Source organism: Phyllostomus hastatus, unplaced genomic scaffold (genome assembly GCF_019186645.2).
Source record: "Phyllostomus hastatus isolate PE091 unplaced genomic scaffold, TTU_PhHast_1.1 phas_scaffold_501, whole genome shotgun sequence".
NCBI classification, from domain to species: domain Eukaryota; kingdom Metazoa; phylum Chordata; class Mammalia; order Chiroptera; family Phyllostomidae; genus Phyllostomus; species Phyllostomus hastatus.
The window spans coordinates 54,518,973-54,542,747 of NW_025334033.1; the positions used below are offsets into that span (position 1 = coordinate 54,518,973).

Consider the following 23,775-nt stretch of genomic DNA (forward strand, 5'->3'; position numbering starts at 1 on the left):
AGTGGAAAACAATGACTTGTACAACAGTGCCAGGGGTTTGTAGCCCATAGTACCTGGTTCTGGGACCATGGGGAGCTTATTGTTTTGGAGTTGGCTTGAAGGATGTTTGTGGGCAGGCTTCAAAGAAGCTGCTCCCCTTTCTGCAAAAATGGGCAGAGAGAATTCTAAGAGTCGTGTCAAAGGGAATGACTCTGCATTCTATGTTTTGGAATTTCAGGGAGAGCTTCCTGTTTACTCACTTAATCTTGAGATTTGTATGAACAAAAAGAGAACACTGTCTGCAGGGATAACTTTCAAGGAGTTACCAAGGAGAAAAAGAGAAGAGTAACAACAGTGCTTGGCACACAGTACCCGATCAATAAATGTGACTGCTATGAATAATTATTGCTTATTTACTGTGTTCCAGACACCGTTTATACACATTTTATATAAGTTAACTCTCCAATCCTCACAAAAAATCCCATTAGATAGATAGTATAATTATTCCCATTTTTGAGATGGGGAAGCTGACATACAAAGGGGCAAAAGACCTTGTTAACATGTTCACAGCAGCTGACAAGCAGAATCAGGATTTGAACCTAAATGGTCAAACACCAGAGCCCCAAACCTAAAGCTGTGTATATTCTCAAAGTGTCCTCTAAATTGTGGACACTTGATAATTATTCTATAAATATATATTCTATATATAATTATATATTCTATATATAATTATTCTATAAATATATGCATGGTATTATTACTTCTGTTTCTGTATAGCAATAATTTATTGGGTCTGAGTTCTTAAAACTGGTTAAAGATTTACGTGACGCAGAGGATGGGAAGTCTAGATCTCTGATACCCAGTATCAGCTTACGTGAAGACAAACAGGTTTAAATGCCCAAATCTCTCTGAAGGAACTAATTGATTCCTATACTTGAATAATAGGAAAATGTACTTTCATGATAAAATAATTGCACCAGGATTTCAAAGGAAGCAGGTTAAGGCTTACATAGGAACCTTTCATATTTTTCCTACCCTTGAATAAATGTGTAAGATTCTAAGGAAACGGATACTCCAGCCCCATTGATTAAAACTCTAAAGAGATTTGGAAAATTTCCTAGAGAAATTTTTCCAACATCCAAACTCTTGATATCCCTATTTCCACCACAAGGAGGACAAAAGAATAACTATGGATGTTTATTAGAGGGACACGTTAAAGGAACAGAAGCAAAATATACATCCTCTAAACAATAAACTTATATGAGGGTGTCACTGTTTTTTTAAAAATCAAATACATGTAGAAGTAATGTTTAAAAGAATAAAGCTTCTCTTTCATACCCCCAAATGGAAAATATAATAAAAATCTGATTTTTACAGGATGGCTTTTTAAAATAAATGAGCAGAAGCATGAATTATGTGGCGATAAATAAATCTACTGACTATAATAAAGCAAAGTGTGACTGTTTTATGGTGTCACTGAAACTCTTGGATGTATTTACAGCTGTGTTAACAGTCACCTGTTTTTTTTTAGGATTTTTATTCCACTTCACATTATGAGAGTTTAGTTGTTGATTTGTTTGTTTGTTTTTTTTTCTTCTTCTTACACTTCCTTTTGGAGCCCTGCATGGAGAGAGAAAGTAAGAAGGTGTACACTTCGTATGTGGAAAAAGAGGGCCCTCACCAAGAGCTTAGGTTTTATGCAGAGACAGAGTGCTCGGTGCCTTCCGTGTCTGTGCAGTCATATTAGACGTGCCTGTGACAAACAACTTGACAGGTGTCTCCTGCTGGCAGTGAAGTGGAAAGTCAGAGTCGGTACAAGTGAGAAAAGCACGTGCCCAGACAAAATGTATTGTGAGAGACTGACAGGGCAACTTCATGTTAGGTTCCCAACACTGGATACGATTAAGTACTATCACGAGGCTTACTGTAGAAGCCAAAAGCTTCCCCAGACAACTTCATAGCAGAAGTACAGACCAAAGCAAACAAAGAGGGTTAGGGTCAGCTGAGGAATAGTTCTCCTGCCTTACCTTGGGACAGTTTTCTGGGATGTGAGATAAAGTGGGGGGATTTAAAAAGCAGGGGAAAGAGATCTATAGCACCAAATTCTGAAGTGTTAAATAATAGAGAAACCCAGCTATTAACTGCCAAATCCAGATACAGGTTTGTTTGTGTTTTTTTTTTCTTTTTCAACTGGATTCCATTCAGAAACTTGAAGTTCCAAAGAGTCTGGTTAGGATTTCATGGGGTTTTATCCAAGTGGACCTATGCATGGTTGTTCCTGCAAAATTATTTGTACTTTTCAATTTTAAATCTGTGTTGAGCATGCTGTGTCTATATCTATTTCTCTTCTTTTCTATCATGAAAGTGGATTTACATCTTCATCCTGGAGCTGCACACTTCATTTCCCAAATATTCTCACTCTAGAACCCAGGGGAGAAAAGAGGGCAGCATTTCATGATTTTTAAAGAAAGTGTAGTTTTTGATCTGAGAGAGAGAAGAAAGAGGGAGGGGCGGGGGGGAGAGAGAGAGAGAGAGAGAGAGAGAGAGAGAGAGATTTGTTGTTCCATTTATTTCTGCGTTTATTGGTTGATTCTTATTTGTGCTTCAAGCAGTGACCAAGCCGGCAACCTTGTTGTGTCAATATGGTGCTCCAACCACTTGCAATGCCTAGCCATGGCGGTAAGTGGGCAGCTTTCAGTGGTAGTGCAAGTGATGAAAAGTCCTCTAGCTGAACTCTAGCTGCTGGCAGTGTTCAGAAGGTATCACTGGAGCTGAAAATCTAAAAAATATGTTTAATAAAGCAGCCCAATATAAACTCTAATAGACCTGAGAAGAATGGGAATTAGAAAAAGAAATCTAGGTGGGAATGTGTTGACTAGAGGAGGAGACAGGAGGGATAAGAAACGAATAAAAAAGAAATCAATGGTGTGTGAAACTGGAGGAGGACGTGTGTGTTATCAGGATAACAGGGAGTTAATCTCTTTGGAATAAAACAAGAAAAAATAAACCAGTCTTACATTTGCCATGTGATAAATCTTCTCACTATTCAACTGGGTCCCCAAATGGAATCAGCCCTCCTGGAATTCACAGATACTTCTTTTGACATTTTGTAAAAAGTAAATAAATAAATGATAAGTATGACAAGTGAAAAGAATAGCTCCAGCTGTGACATACCAGCAATATTTCCAGATATTCTCTTATTACATTAAGGATTTATTTTCACCTTGTGGCCTAGCAGAGAATTAATTGGAAGGTCCATCAAAGCCTCTCATGCTTCCTCAGGACAAAGTCAGAGACAGTCTCCAACACTCATGCCAATTTAGAAAAGAAGAGCAATGTTATGTAGGTAGATAGTCAACTCATAGACTCTGGGAATGCACATTTCTGGGGATCAATGTCACTAAAGCCAAATAAATGCATCAGTGTAACTAATGACATAGGAACATGTAAACATGAGATCAGTAGTTGATTTGCAGGATTCATTCACTGAGCAAATATTTACTGAGCTCCTACTATGTGCTACCCACTCTGTCTCACATAGAAGATATGGGGGGAATGAGGCAAAGACTTAGCTTTCAGGGAGCTTACCATCTTTTTATGGATTGAGGCTAAGAATAGACACAGATAAAAATTATTTCAGAAAGTGGAGAGTGCTGTGAAAGAAACAGAAGGCGGCAATGGGGTGAAGTGCCTTTCAGGGGTGTGATGGCTCACTTTAGATGAAGACCCGAGAGGGCGTCTGAGCAGGTGACATCTGAAATGAACCAATCACATGAAAACCTTGGTGAAAAGTCTTCCAGACAAGAGGAGCCAGTAAGTACAAAGGTTTGGGGTTGGAAAAGAACTTTACACATTCAAAGAGCAGAAACAGGGTCTGGAAGTGTGGAGTATAGTAAGGGGTCATCTGGCAGAAGATGAGTTGGAAAATTAGGCATAAGTCAGGTCATTGAAGTCCCCTAAGACCATGATAAAGAGTGTGAATAAGTCCAAAGTGCAGTGGGACTCCATCTAGAGGACTAAAGGATTCAACGGGAATTATCATCTACCATAAGGGAGGATACTTAGGATAAGATCTCCCCCCCCCCCGCAACATATCTACTAATAATAAGATAAGACCCTAAACATCTACTTAACCTTTGTATAGTTTTAGCTTATTTTTCTATTGAACAAAAAGTACTGCCACTCTTTGTCAGTTGTGATGCTTGATACAGTGTATATGTTATTTTGTTTAAAATTCTTGAGAACCTCATGAGGGAAGGCGTATCCATATTTTACAGAGCAGGAAACTGAGGTTTAAACTGAGTCTCCACATACCACCTCTGTTGCTTGCTGGGGTGTTTCTGGGTGTGTGTTGCTGATTTAAGACACATTGTTTCTTGGCTGCCACCCAAGGGCATGGAAAATATTGAACGAGGGATCAACAATGGATCCCCTGTGGATCCTCTTATAGCTAAGAGCCAGAGCAGTTGGGATGACTGTGCACCATTTACCACAGCATGGGCCTCTGGGAGAATATCGATTTCAGAACCAGAATACCAAGTCACCACCACCAATCTGAAATGGACTTGACATTTGACCTTGAAGACAAATCATTTATAGGTTTGCTATCTTTACCTGCTAGAAAGATGTATGACATTAACTTCCTCAGTTTCTCTTTGGGGTGTCAAAAAGATGAATAGGACTGTCTTAATCCCTGTTCTTTATTCTCAGTTATATGGTTAGAAATGCTCTCAAGAGCAGGAGTATAACAGGTGCTATACACTCCTTTAAGAAATGCCACCTAAATACTATATATGTATGTATATTTGTATGTGAGTGTGTGTGTGTGTATACACACACATACGCACAGGGTCCAGCCCAAATAATGCCCCTTTTTTATTACAAAACCATAAGCACGTATTCCTGTAGCATAACAATGTCACACTCAAGCACACCATATGACACTTTAGGTGAAATGTTCAAATTAAAACTATAAATTATCCCACCCATATTACTACCCTACCAACCACACTCAAGCAGGCCTTACTTCTGCCGGATCCTGTGTATATATGTAAGTATCATATAGTATATATGATATGATTTAACCAGCAAATATTATTCTCTCTGCCCCTCCAAATATAATGTAATTTTTTTAACCAAGGTGAGAATGAAGGAAGTAGTCAAAGCTATTAAGTCCCTGGGGTCTAGGAGGGCTGCCAATTGGGTTTGTGCCTTCAGCACATCACGTGGAGTGGGAGGAAGGGGTGTCAAATGAGGTGGAGGCACCTCTTCAGAATGTCACCATTCCCTGGCAGAACCCTGGTCCGCTTCCTCCTGGAGCCACAGATGGCCGCCACCAGCGCACCAGCCTCTTTCTGCCACTCCTGCTGTCCCCTGCAGGTTCATCCTGGGTGTAAAATCTGGGCTTTCTTTGGTGCCCAGTGCCCTGGAGGCCTGGAGGCCTCACCCCCCGGGCAGTGTCTCCGAGGCCAGTCCTGGACAGGCTGCCACTCCTCTTCCTCCAGCAGACTCGGCCGTCACCCCTTCTGAAGTTCTTTGACCAGGGCAGCCAACGAAGGTGCTCACCTCTGCTTCCTGAATTCCAAGAGTGACCTGTCCACTGAGGGTGGGAGCTACCTTCACCAAGGGCCTCTAGGACATCAGCCCCCACACCCTCTGGAGTCCCGGGGCCATATCTCCAACAGAGCCGGGAGGAAGGTTCCTACCATTCGTTCCTAGGCCCGTGGGGTTGGAACCTTGGGCATCTTAACCCCCAGAGAGACACAAGCAAGGGGAGTGGCCGCGTGGTGCTGACCACGGTGCTGACTGCCAGGACAGAGGGAGTGTGAGGCTTGACACCACTGCCTGCAGCCGCTCCAGCGCTCCTTGCTGACTCAAGGGGTTTATTTTTATTTCTATTTGGGGCTACTTCAGCCTTAACTGTCGCCTGCATTTTTCTTTCTGAAATGTAAAAGGTAGATTCATCGTGAGAGTTTGGCTTAATGTGCCTGGGAGAGGAGGGGGAAAGCGTGATAAAAAAGCGCAGTGTCCGTCCGTCTGCCTGTCTCTCAGTCTCTCTCTCTCACGCACACATTCACACGTGCGCGCTCACTCTGCTGGGAAGGAAAGCGGAGCGCAGCAGGAGGGGGTGGGGGTGGGGGCGGTGTGTGCCGGGAGGCTCGGGAGTGTGGAGGAGCTAGCGAGTACTTGAATGGGGAGGGCCGGGATTCCGGGCGTGTGCGGCCCCTCCTTCCTCCCGAGCCAGCCAGTCCCTCGGCAGAGCGCTCTGGCTGCACTGATTTGCTCTCCGGAGTGCGTTATTTGCATATGACTTGCCCATTTGTGAATTTGGCTCCCCAACTCCTTGCTTCACTTCACCTGTGCCTCCCAGTTCTGCGCACTTTGAAGGCGCCCGCCTGTCTCTCGGCCACCTCTGCAGCCTGCGGGAACCTCCTCTTTTGCTCTCCTGTTCGCCCACCCACTTCCCTCAGCCGTGTGCGACGTCGGTTTGGGTAGCTGCTTTGCTCTGGGTTCCTCCTCCTCTTCTTTTTCCCTCCGGTCCTCCTTGTTCTCTTCCTCTGGTTGGTGCTGCTGCTGCTGCTGCTGCTGCTCCTGCTCCTGCTGCTGCTTTTCATCCAGTTGGGAAATCCGGGAAGCAGGCTGAGGCTCCGTGGAGCTCTTTCAGAAAGTGCAGGGTTAACAGCCTCCGCGCCCTTCTGCCAAGACTCCGAGAAGCACGCGAAGAACTCTCCCACCTGCAGCCCCTTTTTGCTTGGTAGTTCTGCATTGCATCGCATGGAGGTGGAAAAAGAAAAAAAAATGTTCCAACTGCTTGGATGTTGGGATAAACTAACCTGAACCTACTTGGGTGTCCTGCTGCCTGTTCTTCTTCCTTCATTTCCACCTTTCCTCTCTGTGGCTGGCTGGAGTGTGCAGTTAAGTCTTCAGACCTGAGGTGCCTAGAGATCAGGAGGAAGCCTCAAGGGGGCCTCCCCAGACATGTTTGTCATTACGGGGCTCGCTAGGAAGGTTGCTATAGCTGGGTGGACTTTGGCATCCTAAATTTAAGCCCTAGGAAAGGGGAGTATTTCCTTCTTACTATTTTTTAATAGTATCTTTTTTTTTTAACTGATTCATCACCTGTCTGGAAGGAGCTTACTCCTTCCCTCTTTCCAAAATTTGGACAAGTCTTCCCCCTGCTATGATGGGCCCCTGGGCATCATGAACTTCATTATTCCTCACTGGCTGGAATTCAAACTGCCCATCTGTAGTGGTCCAGTGCGTTGACCATGCACCTGAGAATCCATGCAAGACGGAGCCCTCCTCGCCGGCCGGCCTGGACGCTTGGGATCTGGTCTCTCTTCTGGGGATGTATCATCAGCTCTGTGTGGAGTTCCTCTAATGTAGCTTCCTCCTCCTCCTCTTCCTCGCCGGGGTCTCACTCTCAGCACGAGCACCATTTCCATGGCAGCAAGCATCACTCAGTGCCTATTTCTATCTATCGCTCCCCTCTTTCCCTGCGAGGAGGGCACGGTGGGTCTCTCTGCTCTTTATTCTTTTAATGGGGCATAGCAGTCCTTTAACCCACTCGCCTTTCAGGTAATGTCAAGGGTGGGAAGAGACTAAAAACTTGAATTTGAAATGATGAAAAGCCTCTGCATGTGCATGAGGGAAGAGAATGTCCAGTTTCCCCTCAAAGACTAATGCTAATGTTTTCTGCCCCAGCCCCCCACTTTTCTCTAATGAATCATCTTTAGCTCCCTATCCATAGCTGCACCAACACCACATTCTCCCCCTTTGCAACCTTCCACCTCCTTCACTGCCCCCTCCCCTCTGATGACAGGCAACTTATCGGATAAGTCCCCCAGTGCTGCACTTTGAGAATTCATTCATTCACCTTGCTTTAACCCTTCCTTCTGGTCTTGCTTGGGAGCAAGTAACGGGGAAATAGCTAAAAGTTGTTTGAACTGCTGGAAAGTGGCCAGTGTGCTAAAGGTCATGGGGGAGAGCAGCTAAAAGCAGAAAATGTAATTAATAACTAGTGGCCATTATTGTTCATTTGCACAGCTTTCTGTTTGTCCACATGTCTGAGAAACAGCAGCTGTCATAAAAATTGTACATCTAATATTGCTAACCATCAGAGAGGAAGCAAGCTATGTAGACAAGGCACAGTCCATTTGCAGTCGACCCAAGTGTAAATTATACTAACTTGGATTCCATCATTTATGCAGATATTATTTTAATTAAAGGTAGCCTGGGTGGGCTTGTTCACACAATACAAGTCTGATGCGTTTTGCTCAAAACGCTTCTTGTATAGCTATTGGAGGGAGAGATTTATGGCTTTTAAACATATTTTCAGCTCTGGGCAGGCTGGCTCAGAAGGGGAGATGTCTGCCTCTAAGGTAGGAGCTTGCTGTAGTAACATGTTCTAAAGGAGAGAGCTTCCTTATTTGTTTACTATGCGCTTCACTCCGATGGTGAGGAGAGTGGGAATCACAGAGCCCGCCTACAGGAGTAGCCCTCCAGGGAGCAGCACTGGTGAACTACACCAGAGGTCCCCTGCCCTAGCTTGTATTTTGAAGACCCCATTTGGAACATCAGTTCTTCCCACTGCCTCCTACCTGTGGGCTTCTGCTCTGTGCTGCCTGTAGTGTTAAGTGGAAGCACGTTGAGAAGATGCCAGCACGTACTCGGGCTCTTTCTGGCTCTCTTTAAATTTCATTCGATGGAGTTGTCAAGCAGCTCAGAGCTTGTACGGTTGGGGTGGTGGGGAGGAGGGCATGTTTGATCTTGATACAGTTGCTGTTTTCTCAGTGACTCCTGCTGAAGCTGGTGTAGGCTTTCTTTAAAAAACAAAGCCAACACCCCCCTCCCAAATCAAACAAACACAAAACCTAGGAGAAGAAAGAACCACAACCACCAAAAATACAAAAGCAATTTCATTGATATGAAAACTGTTCTCTTCCCCAAGGGGAAGAGAGACTGGGAGTAGAAGTGAGACTATAAAGAGTGGGAAAGAAAAAGAGGGGAGTGGGAGATGGAGGAAGCCAGACAATTACTAATAGCCATAATTAAACACGGAAACACTCAGCGATAATTAGCTAGATTTTGCTAATTAGTGTAAATGATCAGCGGGGAGATGAAGATTATGCATTAGTTAGGGGTTATAGGCTGGCAGGGTCTGGATGTTTTCTGTTCAGGATGTAAACAGTTAAAAGCAGCCAGGAGTTAAGTGATGAAATTTGCAGAGCTCTCCTTCCCAGGGGCTCCTAAATCTGTCATCTCTCCCTCCCTTCCTCCCTCCCTCCCTCCCTCCCTCCCTGTCTCTGCCCCTCTCCTAAAAGTGTTCAGTCTTCCAAAGGTTAAATACAACTCTTCTCTATTGAGTTCATTTCTTCAAGGTTCAGTTTGCTGAGTACTCTCTAAATCTTTTTGACTGGTTTCCAGTCTGGTTTCTCATTAACCTCCACCTGATGAGATTCAGTATGATAGAAGAGAAAAACAAAAGGTCCCCAGACCCACCAAAGCTGTAGGATGCAGTGAACTCCGGGGTGTGCATGGCTAAGATAGGAAAGTTCATGAATTCAACTCTTCAGTATCCTCTTTCAATCCTGAAGTCTCGTCCCATTGATTTGGGGCTTGGAGACTGAATGCATCTATTTTAAGTAGGCTCCTTGCATATTTAATTAATGTTTTTGAGCTCAAAATCAAGACAAGAAGCAATCTGATCCACAAAATACCCCAACCTTTGGCTCCAATTCCCCTTCCAAACTGAGACCTTTTATGTCCTGAAAGGACCAGTCGTCCCCCTCAGGGCTTTGCTAAGGTGCTTCTCATTCTTACTGGAAGTACACTGCCTTTCCTCTAGTCCAAGACAAAGGCTCCGCTAACAGCAATCGTTTAAAAAAAATCTTTTGGATGGAGGTTGTAGGAGGCGTAGCACCAAGAGACTAATGGTTGTTGCTAACAGTTTTCTGCCAACCTTATTCTAATGCTGAAAGCAGCAGTCTCTATTGTCTGTGAAGAAGCAAGTGCCCATCATTCTGGTATAAAATAAAAACTAGGGGTTTGAGTCCAATAACTTCTTTTGCACTCAAGAGAGATTTCTTAATTTGTTTGTTTCTTTCTGTTCCCCTGCCCATTTCCTGAGAAACCAAAAGTCCTCGGAGTTGCCCTTTTAATCAGTTGTTGCCATCCCCCCTCCCCGCCACCTCCAAATCATTCTGCTCTGTAATGGATTCACACTGAGACAGGTAGAAGAAACAGAAATTCTCCAAAAAGCTTTTACTCATGCTTGGTGCTAATCTTTAGGGAATTGTGTGTGGATTTGCCAAGAGCCTTTATCCTAGGGCACTCTAGAGAAGACTGAGCTCCCTTCTGGGTTGGGGAGACAAAACCACACCTGCCTGGGGCACCCAAAATAATCTCAGGTTAGGATTGTGTCTCAGAGAATTAACTGGAATCTGATGGGCTTTTTGCCATTGGTCAGTCCCCTCTCTGAGGTTCTCACTTTCTTTTGTCATCTTTTCTATGCAATAGTCATTCAATCAGCATCTATTGACTATTTAATGTGTGCCAGTCTGCTTCCCATTTGCTAAGGATAGAAAACTAAATAAGACATTGTGGTGTTCAGCTAGGGATAATTTCAGAAGTATTTTGAGTATCTGAGATAAGTGCTTCTGTAATTTAAAAAAGAGAGTGGGGCAGGAGGAGGATCCAGATACCATGTCATATTAATTAATGTAAATTTACATATATCTTATAAAATGATGATTTATATTTTTCTGTCACTTAAAAAATCCATACAGGTATTTTTCATTCTTGATTTTATTATCTTACTTATCAAAGCTCCTAGGTAGTTTAGTGGTATGGGACACATAAATGCTAAATATATTTGTTTACTAGCCTTCCGTTTCATAAGAAAGTTTTGTATATTTCTTGTCTTCTCCCCCACCTTTAAAAAGCCCAATGTCCATCTGTCTAAACATAAATGCTTTAGGGGAAGGGACTAGTTAAAGAGTATCTAGGAATGAACCATGGGCATGGACAACAGTGTGGGAATTGGCTGTGGGAGTGGCGGGTGGGGAGGGGGAGCGGAGGAGGGCAATGGGGGGAAAATTAGGACAGCTGTAATAGAATAACAATACAAAAAGAAGTACTGCTTTAATACTTACAGTTTAGAAAAATAGGTTTCTCTAAGAACCCTAGGTTTAGTATGTGTCTTACATTTTATCCTACACAGTATAACAGACTTTCCTGACTCTGGGCATTTGGGGGAACTAGTTGCAAATAGAACTCAACTTTCAAAGGGAACCCACCACAATATATTTAGAAGAAAGTCTCTTACTCAGAAAGCAGGGTGTGTGGGGGGCCTATCTGAATCATCTTAGCAGAAGTGGTGGTGTTCCCACTTGTGGTCCATCAGCCAGGAGTCCTTGTAAGGAACTATACCACTCACTCATTGTCACAGACAACTACCTTTAAGTTTTCCCAGCTATGGAGCTTGTTTTGCTCTGATCTATGGAGCCCTTTTTCTGCTCCTCCAGCTTCTTTATAACTGCTTTCTCTCTCCCTTTCTTCTCGAGAGTCCGTTTGCTGAATAATTCATAGTGTTGGTTGACAGATAAAATGATAAGATTTCTATTCTTTTGGCCTTGGTGATAAATTAATTAAACTAGTTTCTCCTTTTCTCTTTCCTTCTCTTGATACATTGTTTCTCTTCTCTAATATTTGCTGGCAAGCGGTAGGTCTGGGTATTAACATGTTCTTAATAAACCGCCATAGAAAGTTTATAACATTGTGGTGCAAATTTCTTCAGGACTTCCCACATGGATGTTGGTTGGGGTGGAGGTGAGGGCTGCCATATCATGGGGAGAGGAGGAGAGAAGATCATTGACTAATTCTTTTTGGGGGGTCAGCGGGACCTTTATAAACTGACTGATGCCTGAAATTCCATAGTAAGAATTTCATTCCTTTACTCTCTTAGTTTGAAACTGGAAGAGATAACATTTTATTTTACATTTTGGTGAATGAATTTACCAGATCTGAGAAAGTTTGCTTCACTGGGATCCTGGGTCATCTGGGAAGGAAAAAAAGTAAAATTATACCATTCAGTGAATCTCTGTTGAATTCAGAGATTCACAGTAGAAAAATAAAACCTTCAGGGACAATGGTAGCAATTTACAAAATTGATAAGATGGGGCTTCAAGAGGAAACATTCTATTTACATACGGTACATATGGAGAAAACAGCACCAGTAGGTGTAAAAACTTGGGTTCTTTTTCTTCTAGTTAATCTCGTGTGACTGAGTCTGCGCCTTGATGTGCTCATAAACTAGTTCTGTCTTACTATAGCCACGTGCTCCGCACACAGACTCCAGGGGCCACACTCTAAGGCTCTCTGCACTTGACCTGCTGCCACTCCAGGCCAGATATTCCTGCCCTCACAGTGACCTTCTTTATGACCTACAGCTGCTCACTATTTTCCTTTCCTAGACACAAACCACCGAGTCCTTTCACATCTCATCATGCAGTGAATAAGAGCAGGCTGAATGAGTATACATAACTGTTCTTGGCAGCCGAAAACTATGTATCCATTTCATCTTTGTTCTGTTGGATTTTTATGTTGTGACAGTTCATTTTAAACTATAAATATATAAAAAAACCTGTCTACTTTATGACATGGTTATGAGGTTTGGGTGAGACGTGTGAGAAAATGTCTTATAACATCCTTGTTGTTAATAAATCCCAAGCAAGTTATTTATCTCTTTGAGGAAAGGGAATGGGTTTTTTTTTCTTTCATATTTCTGTATTCAGATACTTGGGAAAAATTATTTTGAGACGATGTGCTTCTTAAGATGTGTATTATGATAATGGGCAGTGTAGTGTTAGGTGGAGTTGGAACCATCAATCCCAGGATCTAGAATTGGAGGAAATAGGTCTCAATCTTCATTCTGTCACTTAGGAACTTTGTGAACTTGGATGAGTCACAAGGCTTGACTACGACTCAGTTTCTTCATCTTTACATTGAGAATGACAGAGATAATCCTTACCATGCACATGTCATAGAATCGTGTGGGAAATGGAACGAGTCATGCTCGGTCCCTTGCAAACCGCTGTGAGGAGGTTAAATATTTTATGAGAAATATTTTAATGATAGTGCTTTTTCAGTTCCTTGTACAACATTGAGCTTCAGTGTTGCATGTTTGCTGGTTGGTAGCTTGAGTTAAAGAACACACATCTACTCATCTTCATTTCCCTACCTGTAGTAACACCTCCATGGGGTTACTTTATTTACTCACTGTTTCTTTCGGGAAATGTAGAGGAGAAAGCCTTTACATACATTTGCGTGTTCATGGCACTAAAAGAAAATACCATATGTGGTCAGTTTTTGCTTTTTGATAATATATCAAAACCCATGCCAGGAGAATTTAAGTCTAAAATAACACATTCAAACAAACTGTTTAGAAGCTCAGCAATCTAGTGAAGTGAAGGGGATGAGGCCTCCAGGGAATATTCTGAGACCGTTTTGGAAATTCAGAATTGGATCTAATTTCTAGCAAACTTGTACAGGGTTTAAACATTCCTATATGATGTTCAGTGTCCATTAAAAACAGAAATTCTTAATATAGTTTATACTAGGCAAAAACAGGTCTTTCGGGACTACAGTTTTCAGATCTGGAAATAGGGAACTCTTTTAAATGATATTTCTGATACTTTTACTTACCAGGGCTCAAAGGTTATAGGGGAGGAGGGAGCATACTGTTATGCTGGAACCCTTTGCATTGACTTGCGGAGTCTTAATTAAAAACCAGAGTTCTTATGAAGAAGATATTATAATGGGTCATAGATTTGATGCCTAGTTTGCTCCCTGACCAACTCTGACTTTGCTTATGACATTATTTTGTAAAATTGTATTAATATTTAACATGTTGAAATTATATAGAATCTCTTAATCATTTAATCTGCCCTCTTTCTTTTATATGTAGTTTTCTGTGTGGCATGTAGTATGTGCCTAATACCACATAGCTGGGGAAAATTGTCTCTTTTACTCTTGCCTAATGTCTACAACGAGAGGGTTGAGTCAGATAATCTCTCCTAATGGTTCTCAGCACTGAGTCTGCATGATCCTCCAATCTGTATATCTGTAAAGACACCACTGTGTATCTTAAACCTGAGTTCCACAGGTCTTCCGGTATTTTAATAGGTCTATTTTCTTGACAATCATAACTTATGCTAAAGCCACAAGCCACGTTTTTCTCTTTCCACACCTACAGAAGCAGCCTAATGTACAAGAGTGACTCACTATGATGTTATAAAGCTCAGAATCCAACTTCACCACAGAGTCACGCTGAGATGGGAAGAGCACAGCTTTCATTTAAACAGACCTTATCAATATTAACAAGGAGCTCTGTGTTGTGTTTAAGAAACTGCTGTGTTTAGTCCTATCAGGGTAGAGGGCAGAATAGCAACCGAGTTTACAAAGACCAAGTGGTTTATGTCTGCTTACATTTGGAGTTTTGGGAGATGTGCCTAGATCATACACCAACATATTATGCACGCTTACTGCGTACCTGGCTCTCTTGTAGTGCTTTGCGTGTATGATTTCATTTAATCTCCATAGCCCTTTGACATTAATAAGGTTGCTACCATTTCATAGATGAAAACAATGAGACTCCAGCAGCTCATATGGCTTGACCAAAGGAATGTGGTGGTAGAGCCAGGGTTCAGACCCACTTCTGACCACAAAGCTCTCGTTCCCTCTGCTGTACCACCACTCCATTGTCCCAGGAAACAGAAAACACACACAGCAAGCTCTTTAGTCAGAATAGAGTACATAGATTAATGAAGCCTTCCGACTAATGCGGCTGACACACCTTTCCAAAGTGTGAGGGTGTCCCATACATAGTAAATATTGGAATGTTTGTCAGTCTGCCACAACCCATTCTGACCCAAGCAAATATTAACTGAAAGGAGCAGATGGGGCAAACCTCCACACCTGATATATGTTTTTTGAATGAATGAGTAAATGGTTGAGTGAAGTGCCACATGGATTGATTCCCATTTACCAGGAAAACAGGAATGGTAGTTTATAGAAGAAGCAATGGTAGGGAAGGTCGTATTCCTCTCAAAAGCACAAAGGCTCTTGGAACTTCAGGAGAAGAGAGAGCTTAGGGATTTTCAGATGCCCCTACTATTTCATAGGGGCAAAATGGGGGCTGGATCGAGGGCATCTAGTCAGTGTCCAATTTAGTTGGAGGCTGGGCAGCCTGACTCCATGTTCATCACCCGCCGTTCGCTCTACGGCAGAAAGGCCAACTGCTCACATCTTCGAGACTGGTCCTCCACCTCTCTTCCTGCTGGTTGATCCTTCGCCAGATTATGTCCTACAAGAATGGGTTCTGCCAGTGTCGGACTTTTCTTGCCTTTTGTAAAGATTAGTTTTCATGGGGATTCTAATAGGTGCCTGACTTTATGCTAAGAGGTAGGGTTTCTTGAGGCTTTCTGGGGCTTCCTCCAAATGGGAACCCCAATGTGAAAAAGTGCTCACATTCAGGTTTCTGCTCAGGGAAATGCTGCTTGTCTGGGTTGGGTTTCATCTCCTGACAGAAGGGGAAAATGGCCTGTGTGGTCAACTGTCTCTATTTTTCATCTGGGAGCCACAGCTAGGTTATTTTTGTAAGACCTTTCCCTGCCCTGGTCTCCACCCCAGTCCCCACCCCTTGCTTACCAGCTTTTAATTGGCTATTTGAATGGAAAACTCCTAGAAACCAACAAGTCATATTTTCTGAGATACCGTTCTCACCCTCCCTTTTTTGTTGTTGCTTTGAAATATTGCTGCCACCCTTCCCACATTAAAACAGAACCACGTGCTACTCCCAAGTGACTTTCCCCTAAACTATGAATTTCAACTATTTCTGAGGCAGTCTTAGAATTTGAATGTAATTACACGCTTTGGGTGCAAATTGTGGTTTTTGCTATATAGGAAACTAATGGAAATGATCCGCCTGTTCCTGTAGTTTACAGATTATATGCTTCAGAACTGGGGGTATATATTTAGGCTGCTTTTCTGTGTGGCACATTAAAATGAAAATGAACTCAGGGTGAGCCACCACGGTTGCTAGGCAGTAGAGAGGGTTGATAGAGCACAGCATTTGACTGAACCAGTGTTGAGACGTTTTACTTAACATTTATTTGCCTTGCACCTTTGTCGTTTGATGTTGTCATAGACAGGAAGGAGGAGGAGAGAGGCAGGGTCTGGCTGTCTGCAGAGACACAAACAAGGAGGAAGGAATAGCCCAAACACCCAAGTGAAATGAGTGCTTTTTAAAATTTGAAACTGCTGCACAAAGAACTCTTTTTTTTTTTTAACAAAGAACACGCAAGACCTGTAGCAGTGCATAGCTGTGGCTCACAGGTGTAGGCACATGGGTTTGGGCAGACGCTTATCTTCAGAATGATGGTCACGATGAGCAGAGAACTAGCTCCCCCAGGCTTGCCATTGCCTCTGTTGCTCTAGACAAAAAGCCCCCACTGTGGTTGGGAATATTCAAAGTGCCTCTGCAGTCAGGCCATTTAGCCCCTGGCCTGAAATCCCAGGTGTGCCATGAACACGTCATGATGGACGGCAGAGGCTCTGGGGCTTCTCTGTAAGTGACAGCTAACAGAGTCGCTTCGGTTGTTCTGAACCCCTGGCTTTCAACACAGCCTAAAGGCCCTTATGAAAAATTAAGTTACAGATAAAACAAAGCAAGACCTTCTTGAATTCTTGGGGGTAAATTTTAGCAGCATTCTGATGGTTTAAAAGTTTGGAAGGATGACTAAAGAGTTAAATCTCAGGTGTTGGGAAATTGGGCTTCCTGAAGAATCTGGGTGGAGGCAGAGTCTTGTGGTTTGGATAGTCATGATTTTATTGTATATCTTTTTCCCTTGAGCCAGTTATTTTATATTTCTTTCCGTGAACCACCATCTCTGCATATCTGGATGAGTATCTTTGAGTGTTCACTTAAGTTAATTCAATTTAAAAAATAAACCAAGTCAGGAGACCTCTGTGCTTTTACAAGAAAGACAATATCTCCTATACTCTAAATAATGATAATAATAGCAAATTATTTTTTAGTTCTTTCAGTGTGCCTGACACTCTTCCAAAGGTCTCAGTTTGTTTTTTTCTCCTATGAGGTAGGTACAGTTGTGTTCCCATTTTACAGATGCAAGCGCTAAGGCATGGAATGTTTGTCTTACTTGCCTAGACTCATACAGGTAATACATGGCAGAACTAGGTTGGGTATTTACACAGTTTAAAGCCCGATCTGTGCTCCTAACATTTAAATATTCATGCAGTATTATCTGGGATGGTGGAAAAAAATGGTCAAAGTAGTATTTGCAAATGCAATACCTGGCTTTATTTAAAGGGCCTTTTTATACAACCTTGAGCCAAGATTAATTATGAGGATAATGAATGTTTTCTAAACATAATAGTGTGCACTTTCTTTATGTCAGGTAGTGACCTAAATACTTTAGCTTACCTCATTTAATCTTTACTAACCATCCTTCAGATAAGGTACTATTATTACCATGAATTTACATGAAAAGAAATGGAGCCTTAGAGAGTCAGGCAGTACTCAAGTTCCTCCACCTCCTAAGCGGTTGACTCCTTGGACCTATTGCAGTTTTAGGTCAGGTAATCTGTGCAAAGAGAAAATCCATTCCCTGGCATTGAGAGCAATGGCTCAGAGTACTTCGCTATATTCACAAGCCCTGTTATATTACAGGCAATTATTTGTGCTTTCTGAAAGGCCTTTGGAAACTCACGTGAGTTCCAGGGTCAGCAGGCAGAGAATGGTTACATATTCAGTCAAGGATCCAGGAATGAGGGTCCCCTCCACTGACGAGGGAGCTTGTTAGTGACTCACCCACCTCATTTTTCATTCATTGTAAGAAACTCATTTATCAGGAAATTTGGTTTCCAACAGTTACTATAGGCTTTCTCTTCAAATTATAATTCTAGGCAAACACCCAAACCTTCCTGGTTTTAGTTCTCAACTGCAAAATGAGAGAATTATAATAAATGATCTTCAAGTGGCCCGGCACATTTGTCTTTGCAAATTTGATATTCATTTTTCTATCCCCACTGCTAGGCAAAATTCTAAACTACCTCTTCACTCCCACTAGATCACCTTTGAATCTGCTTTTGTTTTTTGCCCTTCATCCCTATGGAGGGAAGTTCATTAATTTTGAGGGTACAGCTAATGAAACTGATTTTTCAAGAATCGCAATGGTTTTCGATTTGGGTGAACATGTGCACCAGTACATGTGTGGGTGAATGTGTGAGCCATAAAAATGCACACAGACAACACACAGAAAACAGTGTAGCATAGCAGCCTAATGAGTTCCTGACCTGGAATGTAAAGAGTAGACGTGAGGAATAAGCCTGATGTACGTTACAGATATAGGGATGTTTCAGCACCTGCTGCTTACTGCTGAGATGTCGTTTATCAGTGTGTACTGTCTCGTGGGGCTCACGGTAACATGTCAGTTTCAGTCTAAGAGGGGGACAGCTTTAATATGAAATCAGAATGTAACCTGGAACCCTGGCTCTCTGTAGCTGATTCCTCTCTTTAGATGTTTCATATTTCTTGGGTTTTCCATGCTAGTGGGCCACATTATATGTATGTATGGCAACCCCCATCACCTGTCAGTTATTAGGACTTATTGGACTAGCTATTATATAAGAACATTCAGACAATTCTGAGATAGCAGCCCTTTGTTTTCCTGCGCAAGGTAACTCAGTAACAATACCCTAGAAATAGTCATACCACTGAACTCTAAGTTCCCTGAGCCCTGGGGTGATGCCAGTAAAGCATTTTTGGTGAAGGGCCTTCACTAAACTCAAAAACTGCTTTACGTTTGTGGAATTACCAAGTGCAGGACTAGGAAGGGGTCCTGAGGGACCTTTTCCACTCCAATTATTTGTCAGGCAAGGAAACTAACAACCTGGGAGTTTGTGGATTATTCCCAAACCACACTTCTCAAGTTCAGGTTGAAACACAAGTTTCCAGATTCTCTGTTTCGTCCCCTTTCTGCTCCATCACAATGTCAGTGTTCAAGTTTTCCAGGCGGCCCCCGTTTGGCTGTGGACAAGGAGACCGAAGGAGTCTGTGGCACACCTGGAGTAATAAATCAGCACAGGAGGAGCAGAGGGAGTGATGGCCATTCACCCTCAACACTCACTCCATTTCCCTTCCTTGCCATCGCAGACCGCAGTTCCCACTCCATCCCAGGCCTGATGGGATGAAAGCGTCAGAGGTCCCCGCTTTCTCTCTGCCCCGGCAGCCTAGATGGGACATTCATGTACTGCAGTTCAATCAAACCATTGGATGAGAGTTTTTGAACCTAATTACATGGAAGTTTTCATCCAGCGAAAGGAAGGGGGAAAGAGAAAAAGAGAAATTAAATTGAAGTATAAATCAGTCAAGGACTTAGATCCCACGCTTTCTTTCTTTTTAATCAAGACTGAAATGAGAGGAGAGATTTAAGGATCATCACGAGACACCATTAACTACCCACGGAGCTCTTGACTGAAGATGGTGTGTCATGGAAAGAAAAATGTACGCCTTGTCTAAAAAAGAAGTATCTGAAGGTCATGCTTTGGTTTAGAAGGATGACACTCAGGGGTAGGACAGTTTGTTTTTCTGTGACTATTTCATCTTTAGCTCCCCTAGATGGCTACCTAGGACATGAGGTTCTCAAGAAGTGTTTTATATCAAAGATATAGGAAATATCTTGTGTGTAATTGGGGTAATTATATATCAAGCAAGAAAGTATAGTATGCTTTCAATTCATTCACAATTGCATACTACACCTGAAATCAGTATTCAACCTTTTGTCCAGTTTCCCCTTGTAGTTGACATAGTTTGGGTATATTTCTCTAAAATTGCTTGGCATTTGTAAAATAATGTTTCCCAGTGTTACTGAGAAAATTCACGATCTCTTTTGATCCTCACACCAGCTCTCTGCAGCAGGAGGACAAGTGGTGTGATTTTTATCCATTGCAATTTTTAAAGCTGATGTAATCAGAACTAAGGAGGCGTAAACTACTTGACTGAAGTCATTCAAGTATTACCTGACAGAGCAGAAACTGCCACCCAGCTTCTGTGCACATCACTTTGCATGACTTAGTATCTTATTTAGAATTTCTGGGATTTCTGGTATAAGAAGGGGAGGAGAACAGAGAAAAGAACATTTGCAGAAGAATGGTTAGGACAGAGAAGGTGTGATATACTTCCATTGTATTACATTTCACGCTTAAGTATTAAGATCTTACAAGAGCAATGCAAGCCCTGGGCTAGCCTCTGCAATGGGTGATGGAAGCATGGACCCCTTTACTGACAGGCTTACAATGTGATTGCAAAGTCTTTAAAGTGATGCTAAGATCCATCCTTTCCATCTTCACAGCAACCTCAACCGTGTCACCTGGACAGTTGCAACAGCCTCAGTAACTGACCTTGCTAAGCCTCCCATCACCCCTCTGCCCATGCTTCCCTCACTACTGGAGCTGTCCATCTGAAGTGCCAATCAGATCATGCCATTTTCCCATTGGCTTCTCTTGGCCTACAGGATGGACTCCCATCAGATCGTATTGCTTCCTCCATACCTAGAACAAATGCTAATCCCTTACCGTGATCAAAACATAGGTAAGCCTATGTTTGGAAACATAGTAAGGTTCCTACTATGTTCTAGGCACTGTCCTGGGTGCCAGATACTTAAATATGAATATGATGTAGTCCCTGTGGGAGTTTCTTGACTTTGTAGAAGAGCTAACTCTCATTTTATTAAATGTAGAATACTGAGCTGCTATTATTTATTAATGGTGATTGTTTTTCTCACTAGACTCTAACTTCTATAATGATGCGATGAATGATTTATTTTGAATGACCAGCATAGTTGTTTTATAAAAGGTGCTTGATGATACCCATCAGCTGAAGAATCTAGTGAGTGGGTTGAGAGGTAAGAAAATAAGTAAAATATCTAATGCACATAATAGTATGACAAACATCCTGAGATAAGTAGTTGGGCACTAAAAAGCTCTTGGTGGGAAAGCTAAATATTCCATCATTTTTTGAAGAATGATTTCTACAGGCATTCAGAAGAAAGGGAGGAATGTATTTAGGGAAAAAATTAGATGTTCAGGGGTCAGTGGCCCAGTTTGCTGAGTGATGGACATGCAGAGGAATCTTAAGAGAAAGGTTAGTAAAGGAGATTAAGCCTTTTTGTTGGAGGGCATTGAAAAATATTTATAATAACAATGGACACTTTAGGCATTTACAGTTTTCAAACTAGTATTGTAAGCATTACCTGATTGTTTTCTTTTCAATCACCTGGTGATGCTTTTAACATTATCACCACTTATAAGAGGCAAAAAGAGTCAAGGCTGATAAGTGGATGGTTAATTCTTACAGGAGGGTACAGTTTCTTTTCAAAATGTGTATATGGTTTTGTGACCCCCTTGCTTAAAACAAAATATAAACAAAGAAACAAACAAACAGAAACCTCTTTCTTCACGGGCTTCTATAGTCCTTCAACCACAAACAAAACTGCACAGCGTGGCCTAGGAGCCCCTGCCTGGTCTGGCCCTCACTAGCACTTATAGCCTTCTCACCCATCCAGCTATTTCAGCTCCTTGGCCTTCTCTCAGTTACCCCTATTCTTGCTCTACAGATTTGCCTTTGCTCACCTCATTTAAGTAATTTCCTCATCGCTTCTCCTGGTTGTCGCCTACTTTGACTTGAGGACTCCACTTTTGTATATTACCCCTTTCAGGAAGCCTCCTCCGTGTCCCCTGAGAAATTCAGTTCCCTGAATACAGGTTCTCATAACAACCTTCTGGAACTCTCTCCTATTGCACATTCCGCAGTTGCTGCTTTACATTTAGCTGTGAGATTATATGATTAATATCTATTTCCCTAAGTAGATTGTAAGTTCCACTGGGGTCTGATAGGGTTGAGAGATTTAGCAAATTAAAATGCAAGACACTCCATTAAATTTGATATTCACATAAATTCTCTCTCTCTCTTTCTCTCTCCCGTCCCCCTTTCCCCTTCCTTCTTTTTTTTTCTGTATAAATGCATTCCATGTAATATGTGGAGCGTATTTATACTACAACAATTTTTATTTTTCTAAATTCAAAATTAACTGGGTATCCTGTATTTTATCCGGCAACCACATCTGTTTTTGCTTCCAGCACAATAGCTGGGGCTACAGCAAGTGGGTAATCATGCAACATTTGATGAATACATAAAATGAATTAAAAAATAACTGCGGTAGGGCCCTGTAGGGTGAATTGCTATGACAAAAGACTGAATTTGGAAGGAATAATTAGCAAACTGTTGTAGCTATCAAAGGTGAAGGGCTCAGATGGGATAGTGGACTTGAGGCGGGAAAGATGGAGATGCGTAGGAGGAATATTTCCATGTAGGGACCAGAATTTTCACAGGTGTGACTATGTGGCAAACCAGCACCTGGAGGTATAGGGGGAAGGATCGCTCTGAATTCCTAGTGATCAGGTGAAAAACCAATAATAAAGGTAAAAACAAATACAACCCCTCTCATTTATATAGCACTTCACATCTGTCTGTTCCATACTCGACATCCTGTCCCTTTGTGGGAGAGCCTTGTTTCTGGAGAAAAAATGGCCATTTAATGATCACCTTTCTTTGTATATGCAGTTAGATCTCCCAATCAGAGTAATTTATCCTTTCTGTACATTCATAACAAATTCCTTTTACTTAAATTCCATTTTGCTCAGGGCTGAAGGCCTAATTTTTGAAGGAACAGGCCATTTTGTAACATGAATAACGAAACTCAGATGCATTTGTCTTAGCTGGTTGATATTTTTATCTGTATCCATCAAGTTTTCGAAAAGTGGTCTGTAACTGGCCTATAATGAGATGACCAGACAGAGGCTAATTTTTGTGATATTTCTTCCTGATGCCAGAACAGGTGGAGGTTGACTAGCCACAAGCTCCCACTTCAGATAATAAAGATGTAATTGCAGTCATGCAAGTTTGTGTTGAGAGCCAATCTTTTCACTCCTCATTTTTCAATTAGTGCTAAGTGTACCTCCTTGGCCTGTAGCCACAGGAGGCCAAATGATTGGTATCCTTAACTGGGTGGGTGCACAGACCACAGCTGAGATTACTTCAGCTCCTCTTATAGAGGTCTTGAACAATTTTCCTCAGCACACACTTGTCTGTGAACAGCTATTTTGAAAGATCAGATATGATGAGTGTGTGATTAAGTGAGTGGAAAAAAAAATAAATAGTAAGGATGAATAGCCTGATGGAAAGGACTTAGGCTCCATGCACCTGAGTGTGACTGATCACCATCTCCATGAGCAGATTACTCTGGACCAGAGGAGAGCAAACTATTCCCGTAAGAGGCCAGATCATAAACATTTTCGGTGTTGTAGGTCATATAGTCTCTGCTTCCACCACAACTACTTAATTCTGCCCAAGTAGTGTGAAAGCAGCCATGGACAATATGTAAACTAATGAGTATGACTGTGTTACAGTAAAACTTTGCAAAAACAGGTCACGGTTGCTGACTCCTGCCCTAGGCTTAAGCTCCCAGAATTGAAAATCACAATAATAGAACCTATATTACAATGCTGCTTTACTTCAAAATTTCTATGTACACCAAGAACCTAGAACTGAATCTGACACATAAATAAGTATCCAGTTAAGTGCTAACTAGTATCATGACTCTAGTAAGTGAATGTTAGGGCTACAAGGAATCTTAGTGTTTATAGGCAATTTCTCCT

General features: G+C 42.1%; 1 protein-coding gene across 26 annotated transcripts in view; it reads left to right on the top strand.

Moving 5' to 3' along the window:
• Window positions 1–23,775, top strand: part of NRXN3 (neurexin 3) — a 1,483,875-nt gene that overhangs the window by 985,585 nt on the left and 474,515 nt on the right. For 6 of the 26 annotated variants that reach the window (XM_045822504.1, XM_045822502.1, XM_045822505.1 and 3 more), the window contains exon 1: window positions 6,345–7,491. The exons of the other annotated variants lie outside the window; for them this stretch is intronic. In XM_045822504.1, the coding sequence (XP_045678460.1) occupies window positions 7,248–7,491 (244 nt within the window). In that variant the 5' untranslated portion in view covers window positions 6,345–7,247. Of the gene's footprint in view, window positions 1–6,344; window positions 7,492–23,775 lie in introns of those variants that run through there. 26 annotated transcript variants of the gene reach the window in all.